The sequence below is a fragment of the Armigeres subalbatus genome, chromosome 2 (genome assembly GCF_024139115.2).
Source record: "Armigeres subalbatus isolate Guangzhou_Male chromosome 2, GZ_Asu_2, whole genome shotgun sequence".
Taxonomy (NCBI): domain Eukaryota; kingdom Metazoa; phylum Arthropoda; class Insecta; order Diptera; family Culicidae; genus Armigeres; species Armigeres subalbatus.
In genome coordinates this window covers 186,485,703-186,507,042 of record NC_085140.1, presented here as the reverse complement: position 1 = coordinate 186,507,042, position 21,340 = coordinate 186,485,703, and the positions used below count along the sequence as shown (strand labels likewise).

The following is a 21,340-nucleotide window of genomic DNA, read 5'->3' as shown; positions in this document are numbered from 1 at the left end:
TATTACATTCTAACTCCTACTGTCTGGCAGTGTCACCAGTGTTGAATCTCAAAATCTCAAATCTCATCGGCGATTCAAACCATGCGTGAGTCAAATCCCATCACAATTATGGCCGAGAGATTTGCTTATGATTTGAATCGCAATTTGCATCATTGCATGATATTTACGTGTTCTTCATTGTTGAATGCATTGAATTAACTATTTTTCGTCTAAAACAATGGCTAATAATTATATATAAACAAAACATACGTCTCGATTCTGTTTGGCGCTTTTCAGAACGAAATCATTTTTTGGTGAGTGAGCGAAGCGATGCGATTCTGGCCAAGAAACTCAAGCGCGATGCTTCCCCTACAGAATCGCAGGCGACTTAGTTCGTGCATGAAACCTCGATGATTCAGATTTGAGTATGATTCTACCAACACTGAGTGTCATTATGGATAAAATATTCGTGCAAACATTTTATTAATATCATTGCAAGACTTATGAATCAGGGAGCAAGAAGGTGATAGCTCTATTGTATCTCATATAACCCGTTTCAAGAACGTATGCGTTCCGAAGCTTTTGTCGTGTACAATAAGTACTGCATTATTGCACCCACGTATTATAAAAATATCTTAAGTGCATTCACACTTCCTGAATCAAAGTTAAATCCTTCTGATTTAGGCGCGCATTTAATTGGACAAAATATTATTAGGCCGATATAATTTTTTTTTTTTAATATGTCTCAAGCACAAAACCCCCCCCCCCCACCCCCCTTCGAATTGTTCAAAAATTACAAATTAAGGGGCAATAAAAAAACAATTTCCGGTAAATTTTGAGAACTTTCAAAACATTCTTTAACAAATCCGTGGAGATTTTTTTTTCCATTTTTATATTTATTTTTTACTAGCAGACCCGTCGAACTTTGCTTCGCCTAAAATTGATTTATTCTCTGATTAATTCTCGAGTTATGCATAAATTTTTGGTTCATTTGTATGGGAGCCCCCCTTTCCAGAAGGGGGAGGCGTTGCAAACCACCACAGAAACATATCTTCTCTTCCAAAACCTCCACACGCCGGATTTGTTTCCATTTCCTTGATCTCGAGTTATGATGAAATTGGTGTTTCATTTGTATAGGAACCAGGTTTCAAAGAGGAGAGGGGTCTCTAACCATCTTAAGAACCTTCCCCGGCCCCAAAAACCTCTGCATTCAAATTTTCATGCCGCTCGATTCAGTAGAAGGGCATTGGCATTGATAACAATTGATCGTCTCATGCCTGCACAAACATGCCCCTATCTGGATCACTTTTTATACACCATGCACTATATTACGCATTTTTGTTACATTTGTTTCGACCGCGGTCACTGGTCCGGCTCCATTGTTATACTTTTTGTGCGAAACACCGCACAAAAAGGAGAGTCCAAAAGCCAACCGCACTGAACGGCGACGGCCGAAACGAGACTCTTGCGGACAAGAAAAGAGGGTGCTGCCAAAATGATCCGATACCCTATTTTAACATTCATTACACAAAGTTTCAATATAATTGATAAATTGGTAGAGAATTTCCGAATCGATTGATATATAAATCTCAAAAATCCATCGGAAGATAAAGGCGCTATTAAAGTTCAAAATCTTACATGATTTCGTGACGGTCTCGAATTTGGAAATTTTCATTTGTCACCCTGTATCCGAGTCTTCCCCTTAGACGTAGTTTACGTCAAAAAACGCACCCACATCTACCGCAACGCTCAAATGGTTCTTGGTTTTCAGGCGAAAGATGATGCGATCAAGATGCGGTACATCATCCTCACATGCATGATGTCATTAAGTATGGCCTCCATCGCGTCGAAGCGACGGTGGTGGTCATTTGCAATTTAAGTCCATTACTGCAATCGGAAATTAGCTTTAAAGCTTAAACTTCCCATCATTCGCAGCACCTCTTTTCTATCATCGGCGGCGATGAGAACAACCACCACTGACCATTAACCACAACATTGTTATGCCTACCAACTACCTACTGAACTGGTGGAAACCGAGATGTCTCATTCGGAATGTGATGTGACCGACTGGTTAATAATCGCACTCATCGGTTGTCGTCAGCGTGATGGACCGCACCGGTGGTTGATCGTAATATGGAAACAATGCTGCGGTTACGCTGCGTATGATTAGATGGTTAGCAACTGAACCAGAACAGTGGTGGTTGATGTTTCGGTATGTATTACCGGAACGAGTAGTAATGGATGCAACATATATCGTTACCGAACTGGTAAATGAAGCTTCATGGACCGGTGATCAGCCGTAATGTCAATTAATGCCAAGTATGATAGTTTCGTTGTTGTCATTAATGGCGGGGTAGGAATCTTGATGAAATGATGTATCATCACTCAGGTAACATGTGAAGATTTTTTGAGTTTTTGAGGTGGATTTTTGTCCATAATAATTACTATCCTACGTTAAAATGCTCCGTTGTCGTTCATTTGGGCAAAAGCCATTAGGTCGCATGGACAGTTGATGAAATTGGATCTTGCCTAGGATGCGGTGGTGTTTAAACAGTGGGCTGCTAAGCTTCGATAAAAAGGTGGAAGCAATGAAGCAGTAGTAGGTTGTAGTATACAAGCCCAGACCTTGAGTCAATTGGGACTCTAAAAGAAGGGACTCAAAAAGTTATAATTTGTTTGTATCTTTATTATAGAGATTTGTAGCCCTAGGCTGGTTTATCTCTAAAAGTTATAAGTATAATTTTGTATTTATAATTTGAAATAAAAAAATGAGTTGCTCCGTATATGAGTCATCATCATCAAATAATCAATACGTTAAAGATAAATTTCTCGATGAATCATATGTCAACAATTTAGAATAATCCAACATCTATAAATATTAATCTATTCAAACAAGACGAAGTTATTTCAACTGCACAGCTCATTTTTGCTCGAACATGTATTTCCTCACCTGTGGTGTTTCATTTCGACCGACTACACACAGACTCTTGAAACAGTTATTGATGATGACTGACTGCGGCTTTCAACGGAGGAAACGTTGACATAGCCTATCTGTCGGTGTCTGATCTTACGCCGCACCAAGGCACAGACAAATTGCCATGGACGACTCAAAGATGCCGTCGTAGGTCAAAGGTCGCTCCAGTCAGTCTTGTGGTGTCATGCGAAGATGAATGAATTGCTGGCTCTGACCACCACCACCAAGGAATGCTCCACTCACTTTGGCACATTAATGTATAAAGGCAAAACGGTGTGGGCGCGTTCAGAAAACGTTCGCGCGCTGTTAATTGTGCCATTGAGATAAATTGTCGTTTTGTTTTTAGACAGCGGATGACCACGTACAAGCGACAGATAATTGAATAGCAACCGCCCCCGCGCCGGTGAGAGTAGCAGTGAATTGGTGGCAAATGGGCGCTCCACATAGCGCTGTTTTTGCTAAAGCTCGTAATGAAAATCAATTAAGTTTCTCGTTGAACCGCGAAGTGAGTCTCATTGGAGGTGAATGCTGATGACAGGTCTTGTTCTGCCAATGGTGAAGCTGCTAGCATAATCGAGCGCTGTGTGGACATTTTAACTGCACAGTATTCAGATCTAATGTGAAAATCAGTCACATTATCTGTTATTTATTAATACATGATATGTATCGATGCATAATATGTCATCTTAGGTACGGTTTATATTGCATAATTATGAGATTCTTTGAAAGAAAAACATCATTGGAAGAACACTTTTTTGAATTTGGGCAAAAGATACTTTTTTGAATGTATGTATATAAAAACATTGCATATTCTTTTCTTAGCATAAGCATTAAGCATTGCACACAACTTCGTCGGTGGTACAAGCCTGAGCTATTGTCTGAGAGCAGCATCACTTCCACCCGTTACCACAGATATTGATTTGGAACTAATCACTATCTCTTAATAGATGGAAGTAAGGTATTCTTCAAGAGTCTATATCTGTCTTGGACACGTCCTTGCAAATTCTGAGGAAGAGGGAAATGGTTGGTTGGACACCTAAGAAAATGCAGAGAAATCTACGACCACGGGAGGTTTTCGAATTGTAAGTGAAAGAACTAAGATTGGGATTCCAGGTAAAAAAGGGACGGGTCTGTGACTGAACCCACTATGAAAACCTTCCATTCCTCTGTCTCTATCCTAGAAAAAGCAATTTTAGTTAAGAGATGTCTTGTTTTTTTTCTTGTTGAATGGTGAGGTAAATTTATTAGATCGTGATTTCCAAGTATTTTGGAAGATATCAAAGTTTGAATGCCAGGATTACACTTTGAAGTTTTCAGCTGATTTTGGTACGTAATAACCGAGACGAGTGGGGCTTGTTGCCCCCAGAGAGCCCGAAACAGGTGGAATTGCAATTAGTCACCCCAATCAAGATAATCTCCTGTGCCTAAGCTGATCTTGCTGCCCTATGTTGTTCCCGGTTCTCCTCTATGGTAGTAGAGGAACTACTGATGGTGGCAAAATCACTCAACTCGAATAAAATACCTAATCCGGACGGGATCCCGTCCGGAGATTCTGGAAGGCTACTATACGAGACAGAAGAAAGCTTTTCTAGACGAGGGGCACACGGCAAGGGTCCCACAGGGATCAATGCTGGGTCTACTGCTGTGGAACATGATGCACGATGGTGTGGTTAGAATGTCTCAAGATTGACGACCAGGATGGTCGACATCCTACAACAAGGCTGGAGCACGGAGCAGCAGCAAACCGGCATGGACACGATTAAGCTGGGAACTGAATGGCTCAAGGGCAGTGGAAATCGGTTATCGAAGTAGCCAGCGGCGAGTAGTTCTCTGGATCTGCTTCGGCACTCGACCAGTCACTTGTTGAGGCGGGTCGACGGTTGCATGATAGCTTCCAACGACGGGTAATTACCCGTCGGTATAGGGTAGATTCGCAGCCAGGGACTATCCGTGGCTCAAGGGTTAATCGGAGTAGGATAGATCCACCGCCGGGGACTTGTTAATTAGACCGTGATATCAGCACGCACGGCAAGTGCTGGGTTAAGCGTATCATTGGTACTTCGCGTATCTGAAGGAATAAAATAGACCCCATCTCGCGGTCCTTAGCCTCTTATTCAGCAACTCCTATCCCTACCTACTTGTGGTGCTGGCCGGGATACGAACAACCTTAAGGAAGATCGAGTAACCAACCCCGGTGAGAACTATGGTCGTATGCTGACAGGGAAGGGTGGGTTTGCTTCTCTCCGGAGGTGCAAACCTTACTGAGCGTTTGTACTCCATGTTAGGAGCGGCTCACAACAGCGTCTGTTCTCCATGTTTGGGCGGCTGATCATCGTCCGAGTGCCAGCGAGGGACTCTAAGTGAAACTGTGCACCATGGTCCACCGAGAATAAGGAGGAATGGTCCTCCGGAAATTTAGGGGGTTTAGTGTCAAGCCCTGCAAGCCAGCCTTTAAAACAAAACTTACGCAACGAATAGTCAACAAGAGAGTACGGACCGGAACCATCGGCGAAGACCACTGCGACGAAAAGGGACTAGCTATTGGAAACTCGGTTCGTGGAACTGCACACCTCTCAACTTCATCGGGAGCACACGCATACTCGCCGATGTGCTCAAGAATCGTGGATTCGGCATCGTAGCACGTTTAGAGGTAATCATACCATCTACCAGAGCTGCGGAACACACACGAACTGGGGACAGCTTTCATAGTGATGGGTGATATGCAAAGGCGCGTGATCGGGTGGTGGCCAATCAATGACAGAATGAGCAGGTTGTGGATCAAAGGCCGGTTCTTCAACTTCAGCATAATCAACATCCATAGCCCAAACTACGCGCATCTGGAATGTGAGTATGACAGCTGCCTAAGCCACGACGTCAAAATCATCATAAGAGATTTGAATGCTCAGGTTGGCCAAGAGGAGGAGCTTAGACTGACTATTGGGAAGTTCAGCGCTCAGCGGCTGACGAACGAAAACGGCCTACGACTAATGGATTTCGCCGCCTCCAAGAATATGGCCATTCGCAGCACCTACTGCTAACACAGCCTTCCGTATCGGTACACCTGAAGACTACGTTCTGAAGGACGGCACTTCTCCGACATTATCGACGTCAGGACATATCGTGGTGCTAACATCGGCTCTGGCCACTATCTGGTGATGGTTAAACTGCGCCCAAAACTATCCGTCATCAACAATGTTCGGTACCGACGACCGCCGCGATACGACCTAGAGCGACTGAAGCAAACAGATGTCGGCACTGCATACGCGCAGCATCTCGAGGCAGCGTTGCCGGAAGAGGGTGAGCTCGATGGGGCCCCTCTTGAGGACTGCTGGAATACAGTTAAAGCAGCCATTAACGACGCAGCGGAGAACAACGTCGGGTATGTAGGACGAAGTCGGCGGAACGATTGGTGCGACGAAAAGTGCAGACAGATTCTGGAGAAAGACACAGCGCTGCACCAAGGCACCCGGCAGAACGTGGAACGTTATAGTCGGACTCGGTGACAGTATACCCGCCTTTTTCAGGAGTAGAAACGATGCCTAGAAGAAGCGGAGCGCGAGGAGATGGAACAGCTGTGCCGTTCTCAAGAAACACGCAAGTTCTATCAGAAGCTCAACGCATCCCGCAAAGGCTTCGTACCGCGAGCCGAAATGTGCAGGAATAAAGATGGGAGCATCTTGACGGACGAACGTGTGATGATCGAAAGGTGGAAGCAGCACTACGAGGAACATCTGAATGGCGCTGAGAGTACAGGCAGTGAAAGTCAAGGCAGCGGAGGAAATGACTACGTCAGTTCAGCGGACGATGGAAGCCAACCAGCCACCACCTTGAGGGAAGGTAAGGATGCCATCCAACAGATAAAGACCAATAAAGCTGCTGTTAAGGATCAGTGTTGGTAAAAACTCAAAATCTCAAAACTCATGGATGATTCAAATCAAGCGTGAGTTGAAACGCACCCAACTCAGCACCTAAAAACTCATGGATGAGTTGAATCATTCATTTGAATAATCGTAGGTTTTCTTTTGTTCTCCTTCGTTAAAAAACAGTGAATTGACGTTTGTCGCAAAAAATATTAGACACTATTTTATGTATAAGCAATAAATTACCCCCAAATTAATTTCAAATGTGTTTTCAAACCAATTGGTCGAACCGCAACTACTGCACCTTCAAGCGGCAGGATTAAACGACTACCCGATTGTAGTGTGAGAGTTGGTGGATAAATTGCCGTCAAGCTACAAATTGGATTGGAAATCGTGGAAAAGTGAATAGACAATTCTGGATGTTCACTAAATTCATGAATGAACATAACTAGCGTAACACCCTTTGTTCGTGCACAAAGGCGAACATAGTTAAATGTTTTTCCTAACTAATCAATACTTAAAATATAGACCCGAAATCCCATATCCCATCCTGCTAACTCCAAGTCGGCCGCGGGTTGCCGAAATAACCAGCCTTTTTCAAGGCTAAAATAGTTAGGAAATAATTTTGGTCGCTATCGTACGGAGGCAACTTATGGCAATACTCCAGTGGGAAATTTGCCGTTGTCGAGGTCAACACCCCGCTTACCGTCCGTGATCGAGCACCCTTTCTAGGGGTGGTGTTTCCTACCTCACTGATTCATTACAATCTTCTCAGCTACACAAAGTATGCAAAAAAATCGCGATTATGTCGATCTCTGCAATCGATATTTGTCAAAATTGGAAATCAGCATTAATTCTATTCATTCTAATCTAATCTCATACTTGCGTAGCCTATACTTGAGAGCATCCTGGAAAATGACGGTTTCTATATTCCGTCATTTTTCTTTTCTTACGGCCAGGCCAACTACGCAGTATGTGCCGCAGAGATGATTCCGGAATATAAGCAACTTTGGAATAATTGAGTATCCGAAGCACTCTCATATCCCGGAATCGAGGGGAAAGGAAGAAAGCGTGGACCTCCCGTACCAAACGCTTTCATATAATGATGGTATCTATATATACATATATTATTAAGATTTTCGTTGGGAGCAAGGCTGTAGAAAAGTTAGAGTGCTCCTTTCAGTTGATGATGTCTTATAGTCGTGTGGTCCAGAATTTCGCTTGCTGTAATCGAGAAATTAAATTTTAAAATAATATGCTTCAAAAAGGTAGATAAATATTATAAAAAAGGACATCTTTCAAGGAAGTTGTATAATATGCATTTGTTATGATTATGTAAGCAAGTGTTGTTACCACTTGAGCTCCTTCGTAGATGAATCGGGTACATACATACGCCGTCGAGCAACACCCGTTACTTACTCTTACGCACGCGCTCTCACTTACTCACTAACACCCACACATGCAAACGCATAGACTAAGTAAACCATACATGCACACATCTGTTTTAAGGTTTGTGGTATAATCATTTTGTTTTATTAATTTTGCCCATGTATTTCATTAGCTTCAAACTTTATTTCATTCGTATTCCGTTAATTATGATGCGTCAAATTGGGACTCCTCGCTATCGGAGGCCTCCGGAAAATCAAACAGCTTATACACTTCTTTGCGTAATGCGGTTTTGTTTTGTACCAGCTCTTCGTAATCCTGCCTGCTCTTCCCAAACGATGCTAAATCCTTATCTAAAGATTGGTGCCAAGTATCACAGGGTCTGCACTTTCGTTTTGGACCATCAAATTCGCAATAGGACGAGACCAGTGGCATTCTAGCTGAAATTCCGCTTGAGGCCCTTTCAAATCATTTCAACAACACTTGTACACCTGTTGGTATAAATTGCGATATTGACACTACCAAGCGAGAGGTGGCGATGCTTCGTTTTTATATCAATGTAATTTTGCATATACAGCAGTGACAACTGTCGTTGAATGGCTTAAATTTTGAATGTTACTTTTGTACACTCTAGGTGGAGAGCAGTCATAAAGAAATTTGTAGTAAACCGCTTGAGTTTAGTATGGAGCAGTAATCAGATCTCATTTATTATTTAAAGTTGCAAAATGCAATAAGGGTATAAAAAATCAGAAAAAAAATTGAAGCTTTTCTACCTAGGTCACATATCGCTGTGATGCGTAGTTAGTGAGAACGGGTGATTTGTCCATACAAGAAAATTCATTTTACTACAAATGTTGTGGCGCCATCTCTTTCAACCACCACCTTTGGCCCTGTCCTATTGAAAGCCACATGTAGGAGATGATTTTCCTTTCTTCGCATGATATGGCCCCAGTACATTATTCTGTGAATCCGAATTTTTTTGGTGATAGTGCGATTCAGTAGTAATGTTCTGGTGGATGTGCTCTTCTTATGCCCTGAGGCCTCCAACCATTCCCTTACTATTTTCCTCTCGAAACGGCGGAGCGATTTTCGATTTTGTGATGTCAGAGACATTGCGTTGAGTCCAAACGATACTGTTGGAATAATCACCGTAGCATAAATCTTTCTGACTATATCCCAAGGTGGCTTATTTTTTTGGAGAAATGGTAGAATGACCTTACTCACTCTCGTTGCCTTCAAGCACCTTTGTCGAATGGTTTCGGGCCGATTCAACGTGGCAGTTATATAAATGCCTAAATATCTCAGAGAAGAACATGACTCGATATTCATTCCTCCTAATTCCACTTCCTCAATTATTGGTTCCTTAGTAGAGAAAGGGTCCCTTATAACAACCTCCGACTTTCCAGGGTGTATCTCCAGACCGGCTTCCGCTAATAAAATTTTCAGCGCGGCGGTAATCCTATTCAATTTGTCAAGATTTTCGCAAATGATTAGAAGGTCGCGGCATAATCGAGAATCAATGTTGTTTTGATTTTCCGTTTCTGCTCGAGATGTATGTCTGGGAACTGTTCCTTCAAACGGCATAGCACATAGTGCAACACTATTGTAAATAGTCTCGGTGAAAGAGGACATCCCTGTTTGACACCTTTGCTCTTCTTTACCTTGGGCGTTCGTTGGTTTAACCATTTGATACAGGTTTTTTCGTACAGTCCAAGAATTATTATTCTATTTATAATATAATTTGGAACCCGGAGATATTTTAGAGCATCAATTAATACAGGGTGGCTAACCGAATCGAATGCTTGTTTTATATCAAGTGCAAAGACGTAGACTTTTGTTCCGGTGTTCCAAAACTCCTCTGTTATCCTTTTTACCGTGAAAATATGATCTTCTACTGTCCTGTTACTCAGAAAAGCAGCTTGGTAAGTTGGCAGAACTTCCATCGTTTCATCCAGCTTTCTCAATGTGTACGTTGCAATGATCTTGTATGCAACGTTACACAAGGTAATCCTCCTGAAGTCTGTAGTATCCTTAGGTGATATATTTTTGGGAATTGGTATCTGTATTGTCTCCGTTATTTCCTCGGGAGCTTCATTATTCACCCAGATGTGCTTGATAACTTTCTCAAGCTCTACGAAGAATTCAACGGGAGCATGCTTTAAAAGTTCTGCATTGATACCGTCCAGTCCTGGACACGTCCCATTTCTGAACTCACTCACTATGTCCTTTATTTGTTGAAGTGAGGGAGGCGGTACTATTTCATCTTCTGGAAGCAGTTGGAGCATTTGGTTTTCGACGACTGACTCAAGCAAAGCCTCCAGCCATTTGTGTTGGTTTATGTTGCGTCCGACATTTTTTCGAGTAGCGTTTTTTTTTGTGTTGCTTCAAGAATTCGTATGTTTTCCTTACTCTTAAATGTGGTTCTATGCCGTGAATATGACTGAAGAAGTTCTTCCAAGATCGCCAAACGCTTTCCATTTTTGTTTGTTCAAATTCCTTCCTGGCCAAGTATAGTTCTTTCTCAAATCGTTCCACGTCCGGAAATTTCCACCGTCGGAAACGCATTTTCTGTAATCTCGAGTACGCCTTACCTGTTACTAGTGGACTATTTTTTTAGCAAAAAAAAAACATTTCGGATAAATCTCTAATATTCTACCGTTTAACGGTCGGAGATTGCTGCCAAACAATACTAATGATTTAAAATGACAAATTTGTAGTTTTGATTTGAAATAACTTTACAGATAAACAAAGAAAAACGTAAAGTTGCATTTGTTTTGATCAACGCAAAATGAGGCTTGTCAACAAAAATTTGCAAAAACTTGTGAATATAAATTTGACAAATCTTTGCCGTTGTGTGGGTGTTAAATGATACTACGCTCCGATACAATTTGTTTGAACTAAATGTTACTCTTATGTATGTTGATCCGACGAAAGAGTGCACCAAATATTTTTACGTCATAGCTCCAATATATCGCGCATTGAGTCCATTCAGCGCAAATTCGTACACTTTGCTTTGCGTAGCCTTCCATGGAACGACCCAAATAATTTGCCCAGTTACGAAGAACGATGCGGACTGATAGATTTAGAGCTCTTAAGTACACGTCGTCAGGTATCAAAAGCACATTTTATTCCTGTCCTTCTGCAATCTAAAATAGACTGTCCGTCTTTGCTATCAAATTTAAACATTCATATTCCTACTCGAGAGCTTCGTTCAAGCTACTTTACTTACATCAGGGGTGCCCGAACAAATTACGCACATAATGATCCCTTTATAAGCATGTGTCGTATGCTTAATCAATGTTCTACTGCTTTTGACTTTTCTCGTTCTGCACTTCGAAGAAGTTTTCTCCTAATATTATCCACACCTCACCACACGTAACATCAAAATGTACTGGTTAGATAGATTGTAGATAGAATTGTAAATAGAAGTAGTTATATAATAGTTAATATATGACATGAAAAAGAATAGGAGGTTTTGCGCCCATTTGAGAAAAAGCGCAAAGTGCTCTACTCAAACGGGCTTTTCCCTGCTCCAAACAAATAAAGTATACTGCGCGAATATGTAGAATTAATGATAATACACAGCAAATAATTTTGAAAATTCAACGACGTGTAAAATCGCAGCTAGTCCCAACAAACGAAACGAAATTAAATTTGATTGAATTTTACAAGCAAGCATGGTTTAAATTTATTTCGATTTAAAAGAATAGTAAGATCGATTGAATGTTACGTCTATTTGCATGCTCCAAATATGTGCATGAAAATACATTTAAAATCACAACATATTTTTATCTGTGTAGATACTAAGGAAGGGGAGGAGATGAAATTCGAGCGTATTAGTGGATGATGGAAAATGTAAACAAAAAATGGCGACGTACATAATTGCACGACTAAAATAAAAACTCTCCCTATAAAAAAAGAAATTTTCCATAAAAAATAGAAATTTACCATAAAAAATTAGGAAAGTGCCAATAAAGAAATCAGGGTATGAGTAGTAAATAAATATAAAATTTCCACAAATAGTACAAATTTTCAAAAACAATTCAGCATTTCCCACAAAACAAATATAAATTAGGACTTATTAAATTTAAAACTTTCCACGAAAAAATCAATAAAGAGCAACAAAACAATATATGAAAACTTCCATAAAGAAACATACAAAAGCAATAAAACTGAGCAGTTTTCCATAGATGATCCCTTGATTAAAAACGTTTAAAGTTCATAGAAAATTTTATTAATTGTATTGCTTTTTTGTATTTTTCAATGAAAATTTTCTTAATTTTTTATTGCTCTTTATTGATTATTTTGTGGAAAAATTTAAATCTTTTATCGAAAAATATATTATTTTGTGGAAAATTTTGTAATTGTTTATTGCTAATATTGATTTTTTCATGGAAATTTTGTATTTTTTCCGTGGAACATTTTGATTTCTTTATGCATTTTTTTTTATAATTGCAATTTTTGTTTTTAAAAGTGCAAATTTATTTTTGTTTTGTGGAAAATTCTTAACTGTTATTGGAAATTTTGTACTATTTGTGGAAATTTTATATTTATTTATTACTCATACCCTGATTTCTTTATTGGCACTTTCCTAATTTTTTATGGTAAATTTCTGATTCTTCATGGAAATTTTATGTTGCTGCCTAATTGCTCGGCTTCGTATGGGAGCTCGTTCGAATGTAGCAATGAAAGCTGTTTCACCATACACGAATGTCACGCACTCAGAATATGGATTTCCTCCCCTTAGTAGCTATGCTCACCAGGGAATGCATTCAAAAGAGAATTAAAAAGTCTCTCACCTATCATCTCTGTATAAATATACGATATGTAGCATACCGTGAGTAGCAACGGTGTCAGTATGGTAATGAACCTAGGAGCACGCGCGCAGGACATACGACTTCCGGCTCCGAATCTCCAGGAAATCCAGGAGGAGATCGGCCGGCTGAAAAACAACAAAGCCCCTGGAGTTGACCAACTACCAGGAGAGCTATTTAAACACGGTGGTGAGGCACTGGCTAGAGCGCTGCACTGGGTGACTGCACCAAGGTTTGGGAGGATGAGGTTCTGCCGCAGAAGTGGATGGAAGGTGTCGTGTGTCCCATCTACAAAAAGGGCGATAAGCTGGATTGTAGCAACTACCGCGCAATCACATTGCTGAACGCCGCCTACAAGGTACTCTCCCAAATTTTATGCCGTCGACTAACACCAATACAAGAGAGTTCGTGGGGCAGTACCAGGCGGGATTTATGTATGAACGCTCTACCACAGACCAGGTGTTCGCCATACGTCAGGTAGTGCAGAAATGCCGCGAATACAACGTGCCCACACATCATCTATTTATCGACTTCAAAGCCGCATATGATACAATCGATCGGGACCAGCTATGGCAGCTAATGCACGAAAACGGATTTCCGGATAAACTGATACGGTTGATCAAGGCGACGATGGATCGGGTGATGTGCGTAGTTCGAGTTTCAGGGGCATTCTCGAGTCCCTTCGAAACGCGTAGAGGGTTACGGCAAGGTGATGGTCTTTCGTGTCTGCTATTCAACATCGCTTTGGAGGGAGTAATACGGAGGGCAGGGATTGACACGAGTGGTACGATTTTCCCGAAGTCCGTCCAGTTATTTGGTTTCGCCGACGACATTGATATCATGGCACGTAACTTTGAGAGGATGAAGGAAGCCTACATCAGACTGAAAAGCGAATCTAAACGGATTGGACTAGTCATCAACACGTCGAAGACGAAGTACATGATAGGAAGAGGCTCAAGAGCGGTCAATGTGAGCCACCCACCACGAGTTTCTATCGGTGGTGACGAAATCGAGGTGGTTGAAGAATTCGTGTACTTGGGCTCACTGGTGATCGCCGATAACGATACCAGCAGAGAAATTCGGAGACGCATAGTAGCTGGAAATCGTACGTACTTTGGACTCCGCAAGACGCTCCGATCGAATAGAGTTCGCCGCCGTACCAAACTGACTATCTACAAAACGCTTATAAGACCGGTAGTTCTCTACGGACACGAGACCTGGACGATGCTCGTGGAGGACCAACGCGCACTGGGAGTTTTCGAAAGGAAAGTGTTGCGTGCCATCTATGGTGGGGTGCAGATGGCGGACGGTACGTGGAGAAGGCGAATGAACCACGAGTTGCATCAGCTGTTGGGAGAACCATCCATCGTTCACACCGCGAAAATCGGAAGACTGCGGTGGGCCGGGCACGTAGCCAGAATGTCGGACAATAATCCGGTGAAAATGGTTCTCGAAAACGATCCGACGGGAACAAGAAGGCGAAGTGCACAGCGGGCAAGGTGGATCGATCAGGTGGAGGACGACTTGCGGTCCCTCCGCAGACTGCGTGGTTGGCGAAGTGCAGCCATGGACCGAGCTGAATGGAGATGTCTTTTATGTGCAGCACAGGTCACTCCGGCCTTAGTCTGATGATAAATAAAAAGCATACCGTGAGAGACTTTTTTCTCTTTTTTTAACTTTATTAATGTGTTCTTTTTTTTCTCAAGCTGTCATGATAAAGAACTGATTCGGAGGCCCATGCCCCATGATGTTTTTTAAAGCTCCAAATGCGGGGAGCACTGGTTCTGATGATGCATTTCAACTTGTTCTACACAGCTGCGCGGTTCCCAACACAAAATGAGCGAAAACAAAGAAAAAATCGTCACTTCTTCGTGGGGGGTGCCTATCCGATTCTGTTTTTTCGCACTTGTATACTGCCCATAATCGCAAATTTTGTAACACTCGCATTTTGGTTTATTTTGTAGAAAGCCTGTAAATCGTTCAGAAAGTTCAATTTACTGCATCTAATCCCACAACAGTAAAAAAGGCTTCACTATCTTGCTTATCTGTGGTAAGCTGGAAATGTGTGAGTTTGTGAGCAGGATTGAAAAACTATTTACAAAATCAACCAAAATGCAAATGTTACAAATATAGGATCATGGACATTATACAAGTTTGATAAATTTGTTATCAAGGCTTGTTATGATTCGGAACAGTTTTTGCCTTTCTTTCATCGTTGTTCGTTATCTATTGAGAGCGATTCCTGCAAACCTTGATACTCATTGATGTAGAATTATGGAATTAACCAATTTCAATCTAAAGTCACATAAATGTAAACTGGAGTAATGGGCAAACTGGTCATATAAGCTGGAATTATAATGAACAAAGCAAATGTTTTTAAAATTAGGCAATATTTAAGCAAGTTAGTTAACAGGCATGATAAGGTTCATTGCTTTTGATCTCCTTTTCGGTTATTAAGGATTAACTAAATTTTTCGTCAACATACCAAATTAAGGTGGCTCAAAATCACTATTTCACGTTTTTTTATGGGCCGCCCTGTTATGCGGCTCTATTTGATGCCCTGATCCTCTGGACAAATTTTCAGCCAAATCGGTCAACGTTTGGGCGGTTCTAAACTTGTTGGAACTTTATATGAAAAACGAGCAATGGGTAATGATTTCAACATAATCGCGAGTAGACGTAGGACTTGTATAAACGTAACGTATTTACATTTAACTTCTAACTTTTTGATCTATGGAGTTTGATCCTACCCGACCAGTAGATAGTAACAGATTTATATCAGACCTGTTATTCTGTTACAGCAGTTTTTTATAACAGCGGTTGTTATAAAACATGTACCATTAGTAGTTAAAATAACAAAAATTGTAACAAAATCTCTTCTAGTTTTAACAAAAATATTACTAAATATGTTATAAATTGAACAAAATTATAACTCGTTGTGTTACATAAAAAGCGGTGAAAATAGCTTATACTATAACAAATTATGTTCTTGCAAAGATTATGATTATCCATAATATAGGCAATTATCTTGACCAGATGGTTCAACTTTGAATGTAGATTCAAGTTATACTATAGATTCAAGTTATACTATACTTACTATCAAAAATGTAGGCAATTTTTTTTTCAGGGGTAATAAACATAACACATTGTGTTATAATCGTGTTATGACGATCATGAAATTATATTTGCTTCATCTTTGGCAGAGTATTTAAAACAAAATTATTACAAGTTTTGTTATTTGTAACACATATTGATATAATTGTGATTAAATTTTGTTATGACTAACTAGTCGGGTAGGTATTGATATTGGAAACGACTTCTTCCATGCTGTGTTGAATTACTAGCAATTTGTTTAATTAAAACTTCTGGAAATAGAACTAATAATTAAGTACATAATTAGAATTGCTTTGTTTCTAACTAGTAAGCCCTTATTTACTCAAGCAAATGTAGGGCATTTATAAATTTCTTATTGATGATAGTATTTGAAGTTTAAAAATTGCATTAATAAAATTTTCAGACTTGGGCAAAATGTGCTATTTTAGGGGAACTGTCACGTTTTCCAAACAAAGAAATACAGCACCAATTTCGTTGCTTCTTTTTGCTAACATGCGTGCTTACTGCTGAAAAAAATCACAACAATAAGAAACAAGTCAAGGAGCAGTAACCCTACTAAAATAGAGGAGGTACTGCTAATACATCAACGAAAAATTATTTAATGTTTTGATTCCAAACTACGGGTCTACGTCAAGTTTAATAATATAATTTCTCAGAAAATGAAAATCAAAGAATAAGATATTGTTTATTTAAATATCATTCTGGAAAATATTTTCGCGGACTTTTTTAAAACATTTACATGTAATACAGCGACATTTTCTAATCTAAAATGGATATTAACAGGTAGGTTAACACAGCGAACGACGAAAGCATGTCAGTACGCACTGCCGTCACCAATTGTAATGACTCGCACATGGCAGGCACTGCTTCTTTTATACACAAAGAAAATCTTGCGGTGAACCCGATAGCTCGTGACATACCGCATTCTGATGTCCGTGTTAGGAATGGACGGGATTGGTTACATATGAAATTTTTACTGGCTTTACAAAAATTGAAATTTTCAATAGCTTATCGTTAATATTCTTATGTTTCAATGAAATAGGCAAACTGCTGGAGAGTGTCCGAGTCGATTGATATATAAATTTCAAAAATCCATCGAAAGATAAAGGCGCTAGTAACGTTTGAAATGTTCCCTTTCAGCGTAACGATCTCGATTTCCAAAAATCTAAATGACACCCAGTATAGTAAAGAAAGACGTAAGTCAAGACTACGTCAAAATGTACGCAGAAACATCGAAAAACAGTGATTTACATTTAGATGACATAATTTATGATGAAAAACTATGATACTCATTCAGTTCTTGTAGAATTTCATACAGAATTCAGCATTATGAAAAAGGCGAAAAGATTATTAGGCAAAGTTATTATTACAGTCGCGATTCGCTGGTTGGGTCACGATTGAGTGGAATTTCCACCAACTAACGAATTCAGTTTTTTAGTTGGGCCAACTGACAGCCATTTGAACACGTGTATTTCAACTTGAACATCACAAATGATGTCCAGTGACGCCCAATCCTGTTTTCCGTGTATACATTGAATTTTGACGTATGATTGCTTTTCAGTTGTACAATGACCCAACCAGCGGAGGCCCAACTAAAAAGTGACCCAAGTATTAAAATGACAACCTGCGAATCCCGACTGTAGTTATATTTCTAGAGTAAATGAAACGAAATTTGTCCAAAGTACACTTCAGAAAATGCTAATAACTTCGCCGGCCGGGTAAACACTAATCTCATCGCGACTTTCAGACTTACATTCTGTATTAAAATCTACAAGTACTGAATAATTGTAAGCAAGATAAATTTGAATGATAGTCATTGAGTTAACTAAAAAGTGACGTGAACCCAAATGGTGCTAATATGCGAATATCGGCAGTATATCATCTTCTCATTTTGTTTCCAAATGGACATTATCTCTTTAGAACTTATGGTTTACTGGCATGTTTCTTACTAATGCTTGGTTGTTATTAAGTGTAGCATGTGAAATAAAATGAAATCTATAGTTCTGATTCCTGCAGGGCTAAATAAGCATTAAACTGTAGCGAGAGAAACGAAAAAAAACCTGAAAGTTTCGAAGTATGAAAAAGTATTCCAAAAAATCAAGGGAACGAAAAAACACCATCATATGGAAACATCTCCCAAAGCACTAACAATTTCATTTCCATCCAAATCTCCCAGAAAATCCGTCAGTCGCACTCGCACTCCTAGAAGACTCGTACGTCTACCCTTGATACTCATGAAATCCCATTCCCCTTTCCACGTCCAACGCGAACGAAGAAAAAACACTCACCAATCACGGTACTGGCGGCCACCTCCTTAGCCACATGGGCCGCCGCCGGACTGACGTGCAGGATGTCCGACAGCGACAGCGACGACGCAATCAGCTGCCGCTTCTCCTCGAAGTTGAGCAAATCCATCGAGGTGCTCCGCTGTGGCGTCACCGTGATTGTCACCGATTTCTGCATCGTCAGCACGCTCTGGTGGTTGTACTCCGGTGGCGGGGGTTGATGCTGCTTCATCAGATCTCTGCCATTGAGGGACATCTTTTCGCAAACCGGGCGATGTCGTTGATGGTTGTTGCTGTTGTTGTTGTTGTTGCTGTTGCTGTTGTTGTTGTTGTTGCTGCTGCTGCTGCTGCAAAAGCTATTTGTAGTTCAGTTCAACTCGTTCGAGCTGCAGGTGGTTTCCTTCCTGGTTCTTCCAGAAGAATTTCGAACTAAAGACTCAAATCCGACCAGTTGAATACATGGGCGTGTGCGAGTGTAGATTTATCTAGGTACGTCTATGGATATATGTATATTGGAAAACGATAATAGCTGCTGGTGATGCGACGACAGCAACGGAAGAGCACAGCGACGATGACGACGTAATTCTGGAGGTCGAGTGGGCGGTGGGCGAGGAAGCTTTTCCGGTTATTTCAGCGACTGCTCGTTTGCTCAATTCAGCCAGACATTTATCAACCAGCCAGCGGATAAGCACACATCACTGCACCTTAATTGCATTTATGTAAATTTATTTCACTTTTTTTCCCAGCTATCTCTGTACGCCCCTCTTTCTTCACTTCCACTTTTATTTGCTTTTTATGTGCCACTCAGCTGCTGCCGCCGAGTTTTTTCGCTTATATTGGCACTCAACACAACACTCGCCCTTTAGTGGTAATAAATTACTAATACATATCGATAGAAAATTCAATATCAAGGCTAGAAGCTTTTTCTACACTACTGTGTAGACTACTGTATAAAAACTTCCAAAAAGAAGAAAAATCACACGTCGTAGGGAAACATTTACATAAATTTCTATATGTTTGTCTCGTTAACTAGCTTTCCGCGAAAAAACCACGAAAAGACACACGCGTCGTAGATTTGGCACGGAGACGCAACACTTGCGATTTCATTCGAGTACGAAACCCCCTAAATTACACTGATGACCCCAACAATGCCGGTTCTTCACTTCACTTTTCCTCGGTTTCTCATTTTCATGCGAAATCGAGCCTCCAGCGCGGCGGCGGTGTCGGTGCGGTGGTAGATTGAATCGAGGAGTATTGCGTGAAACTTATTTTTCCAAACCAATTAGCACGATTCGGATCGGATAAACCCGATAACACCCCTATCTCGTAAGCATCTCTCACGTCGACAACTTTTCAAACAGCACTTTTGGGGGCGGCAGCGGTAACTCGTTTGCTCGATAAATTGTCGTCCGCTTGTGGGATTACGGATCTCAAGGATCATAAGTTGAAGTGCCTTTTGGGTGGACGGCGACGTAGCTGTCGATGAAGTTAGCTGATTCACTTTATCTCTTATTACATCACTGGGTTGTTTGGTAGATGAGATTGGGGGACTTTTGTTCCTGAAAAGAAAAAAAAGAGAAGGAATGACGAGTTAGTATGGGAAAGTAGATGTTGATTAGCGGGGAATTGAACAACCAGACGAGAACATTTCGATAAAAAGTAGCGAGCGAACTAATTGGAATGGGGGTGTGACCAAATGCAAATAAGGGAAATTTGAACAATCATTTCGTATCGTGAACAGATAAGCTTATCTGACATACACTGCCGCTAACCGCAAGTCGAGCACATCTGTATATGGGCCTCCATATACAGATGTGCTCCACTTGCGGTTAGCGGCAGTACAGGTGATAGACAAACAGTTAGAGATAGACAAAACTTTGTCGAAATTCAAATCAGCATAACTATGATTTTGGACTCGACCAAAAAAGGCGGCGACGTGTAACATTTGTGTATGTCTGCCAATTCTCCATCGGATACTTCACCAATTAAATGAAATAATATCGTCTTTGGCTTGTTTATTATTCATCCCTACATGTCATAATTTTGTATAGTTGAGTTTTCATCATCCTCCGCCATGTTGGCTAATTCGCAAAGTTGGGATATTTCAGGCTATTGTGACGCTGTTCTCTCGGTCAGGTGAGTTGAACAATACATTTGCAGCCAAAGTGAAGACTCGTGAAATACTACAGCCTTATTTTTAATCTTTTTCTTCATTCGATCAACGCCATGTCGTGGTAGCAATGTATAAGTGCTGGTTGCAAAGCCGGCAGATGATGATTGATTTTCCCGTGGTCGTTTTCCTCTAGCCTACCAAATTACGGTTGATTTGGAATTACGTCAGACGTACAACAAAAACCTTATCGAGTGCGAAACACACGACAACTATGACGATAAGGTGGACGCCTACACTAGTAAGGGGAAACAGGAGTTTAGTGAACGCTTCTACTAAGTAAATGCATTTATGTTGGACCAGGGTTGGTTGACACAGTAGGTAGTTGACTTGAGCCAGTCCAGGGGACACAATGCGACGGGATCAAGCTCCAAACTTTTGGCAGGGACATTGAAGAATGGTTTAATTTCCGAGATCTTCTACGTCCTTGAACAAGGAGGATCTCTTTAAGATAGAAAGGTTCTACTATCTTAAGGGATGACTTAAAGTGAGCCGAAAAATGTCCCTTACGATCGCCAATGCCAACTATAAGCTCGCTTGGGATATCCTGCTCCAGCGATGCAAGCGCTGTTGTAGCTTCATGTCTGACTGAAGACTAGTGTTGATCAACATACTCACTGCGTACTTGGATCCAATCACTTGATGGGGATGGGAAAAGTTTTCGTTCACCTCCACCGTATCAGCTGTGCGATTAGCTTCAACGTCTCCTAAAGTCTCTTCCAACGGAAGCAGCAAAATCCAGAAACACTCTCCAAAGG

At 40.8% G+C, this 21,340-nt stretch overlaps 2 protein-coding genes across 2 annotated transcripts in view; both read right to left on the bottom strand.

Annotated features, from left to right (window-relative positions):
• Window positions 1-21,340, bottom strand: part of LOC134211392 (GATA zinc finger domain-containing protein 5-like) — a 679,652-nt gene that overhangs the window by 444,402 nt on the left and 213,910 nt on the right. Inside the window, exon 2 of the mRNA XM_062688198.1 lies at window positions 18,416-19,272. Within this exon, the coding sequence (XP_062544182.1) occupies window positions 18,416-18,668 (253 nt within the window). The 5' untranslated portion in view covers window positions 18,669-19,272. The remainder of the gene's footprint in view (window positions 1-18,415; window positions 19,273-21,340) is intronic.
• LOC134211395 (uncharacterized) overlaps window positions 19,365-21,340 on the bottom strand; it is a 215,876-nt gene continuing 213,900 nt past the window's right edge. The window contains exon 4 of the mRNA XM_062688204.1: window positions 19,365-19,971. Coding sequence (XP_062544188.1) covers window positions 19,925-19,971 — 47 coding nt within the window. The 3' untranslated portion in view covers window positions 19,365-19,924. The remainder of the gene's footprint in view (window positions 19,972-21,340) is intronic.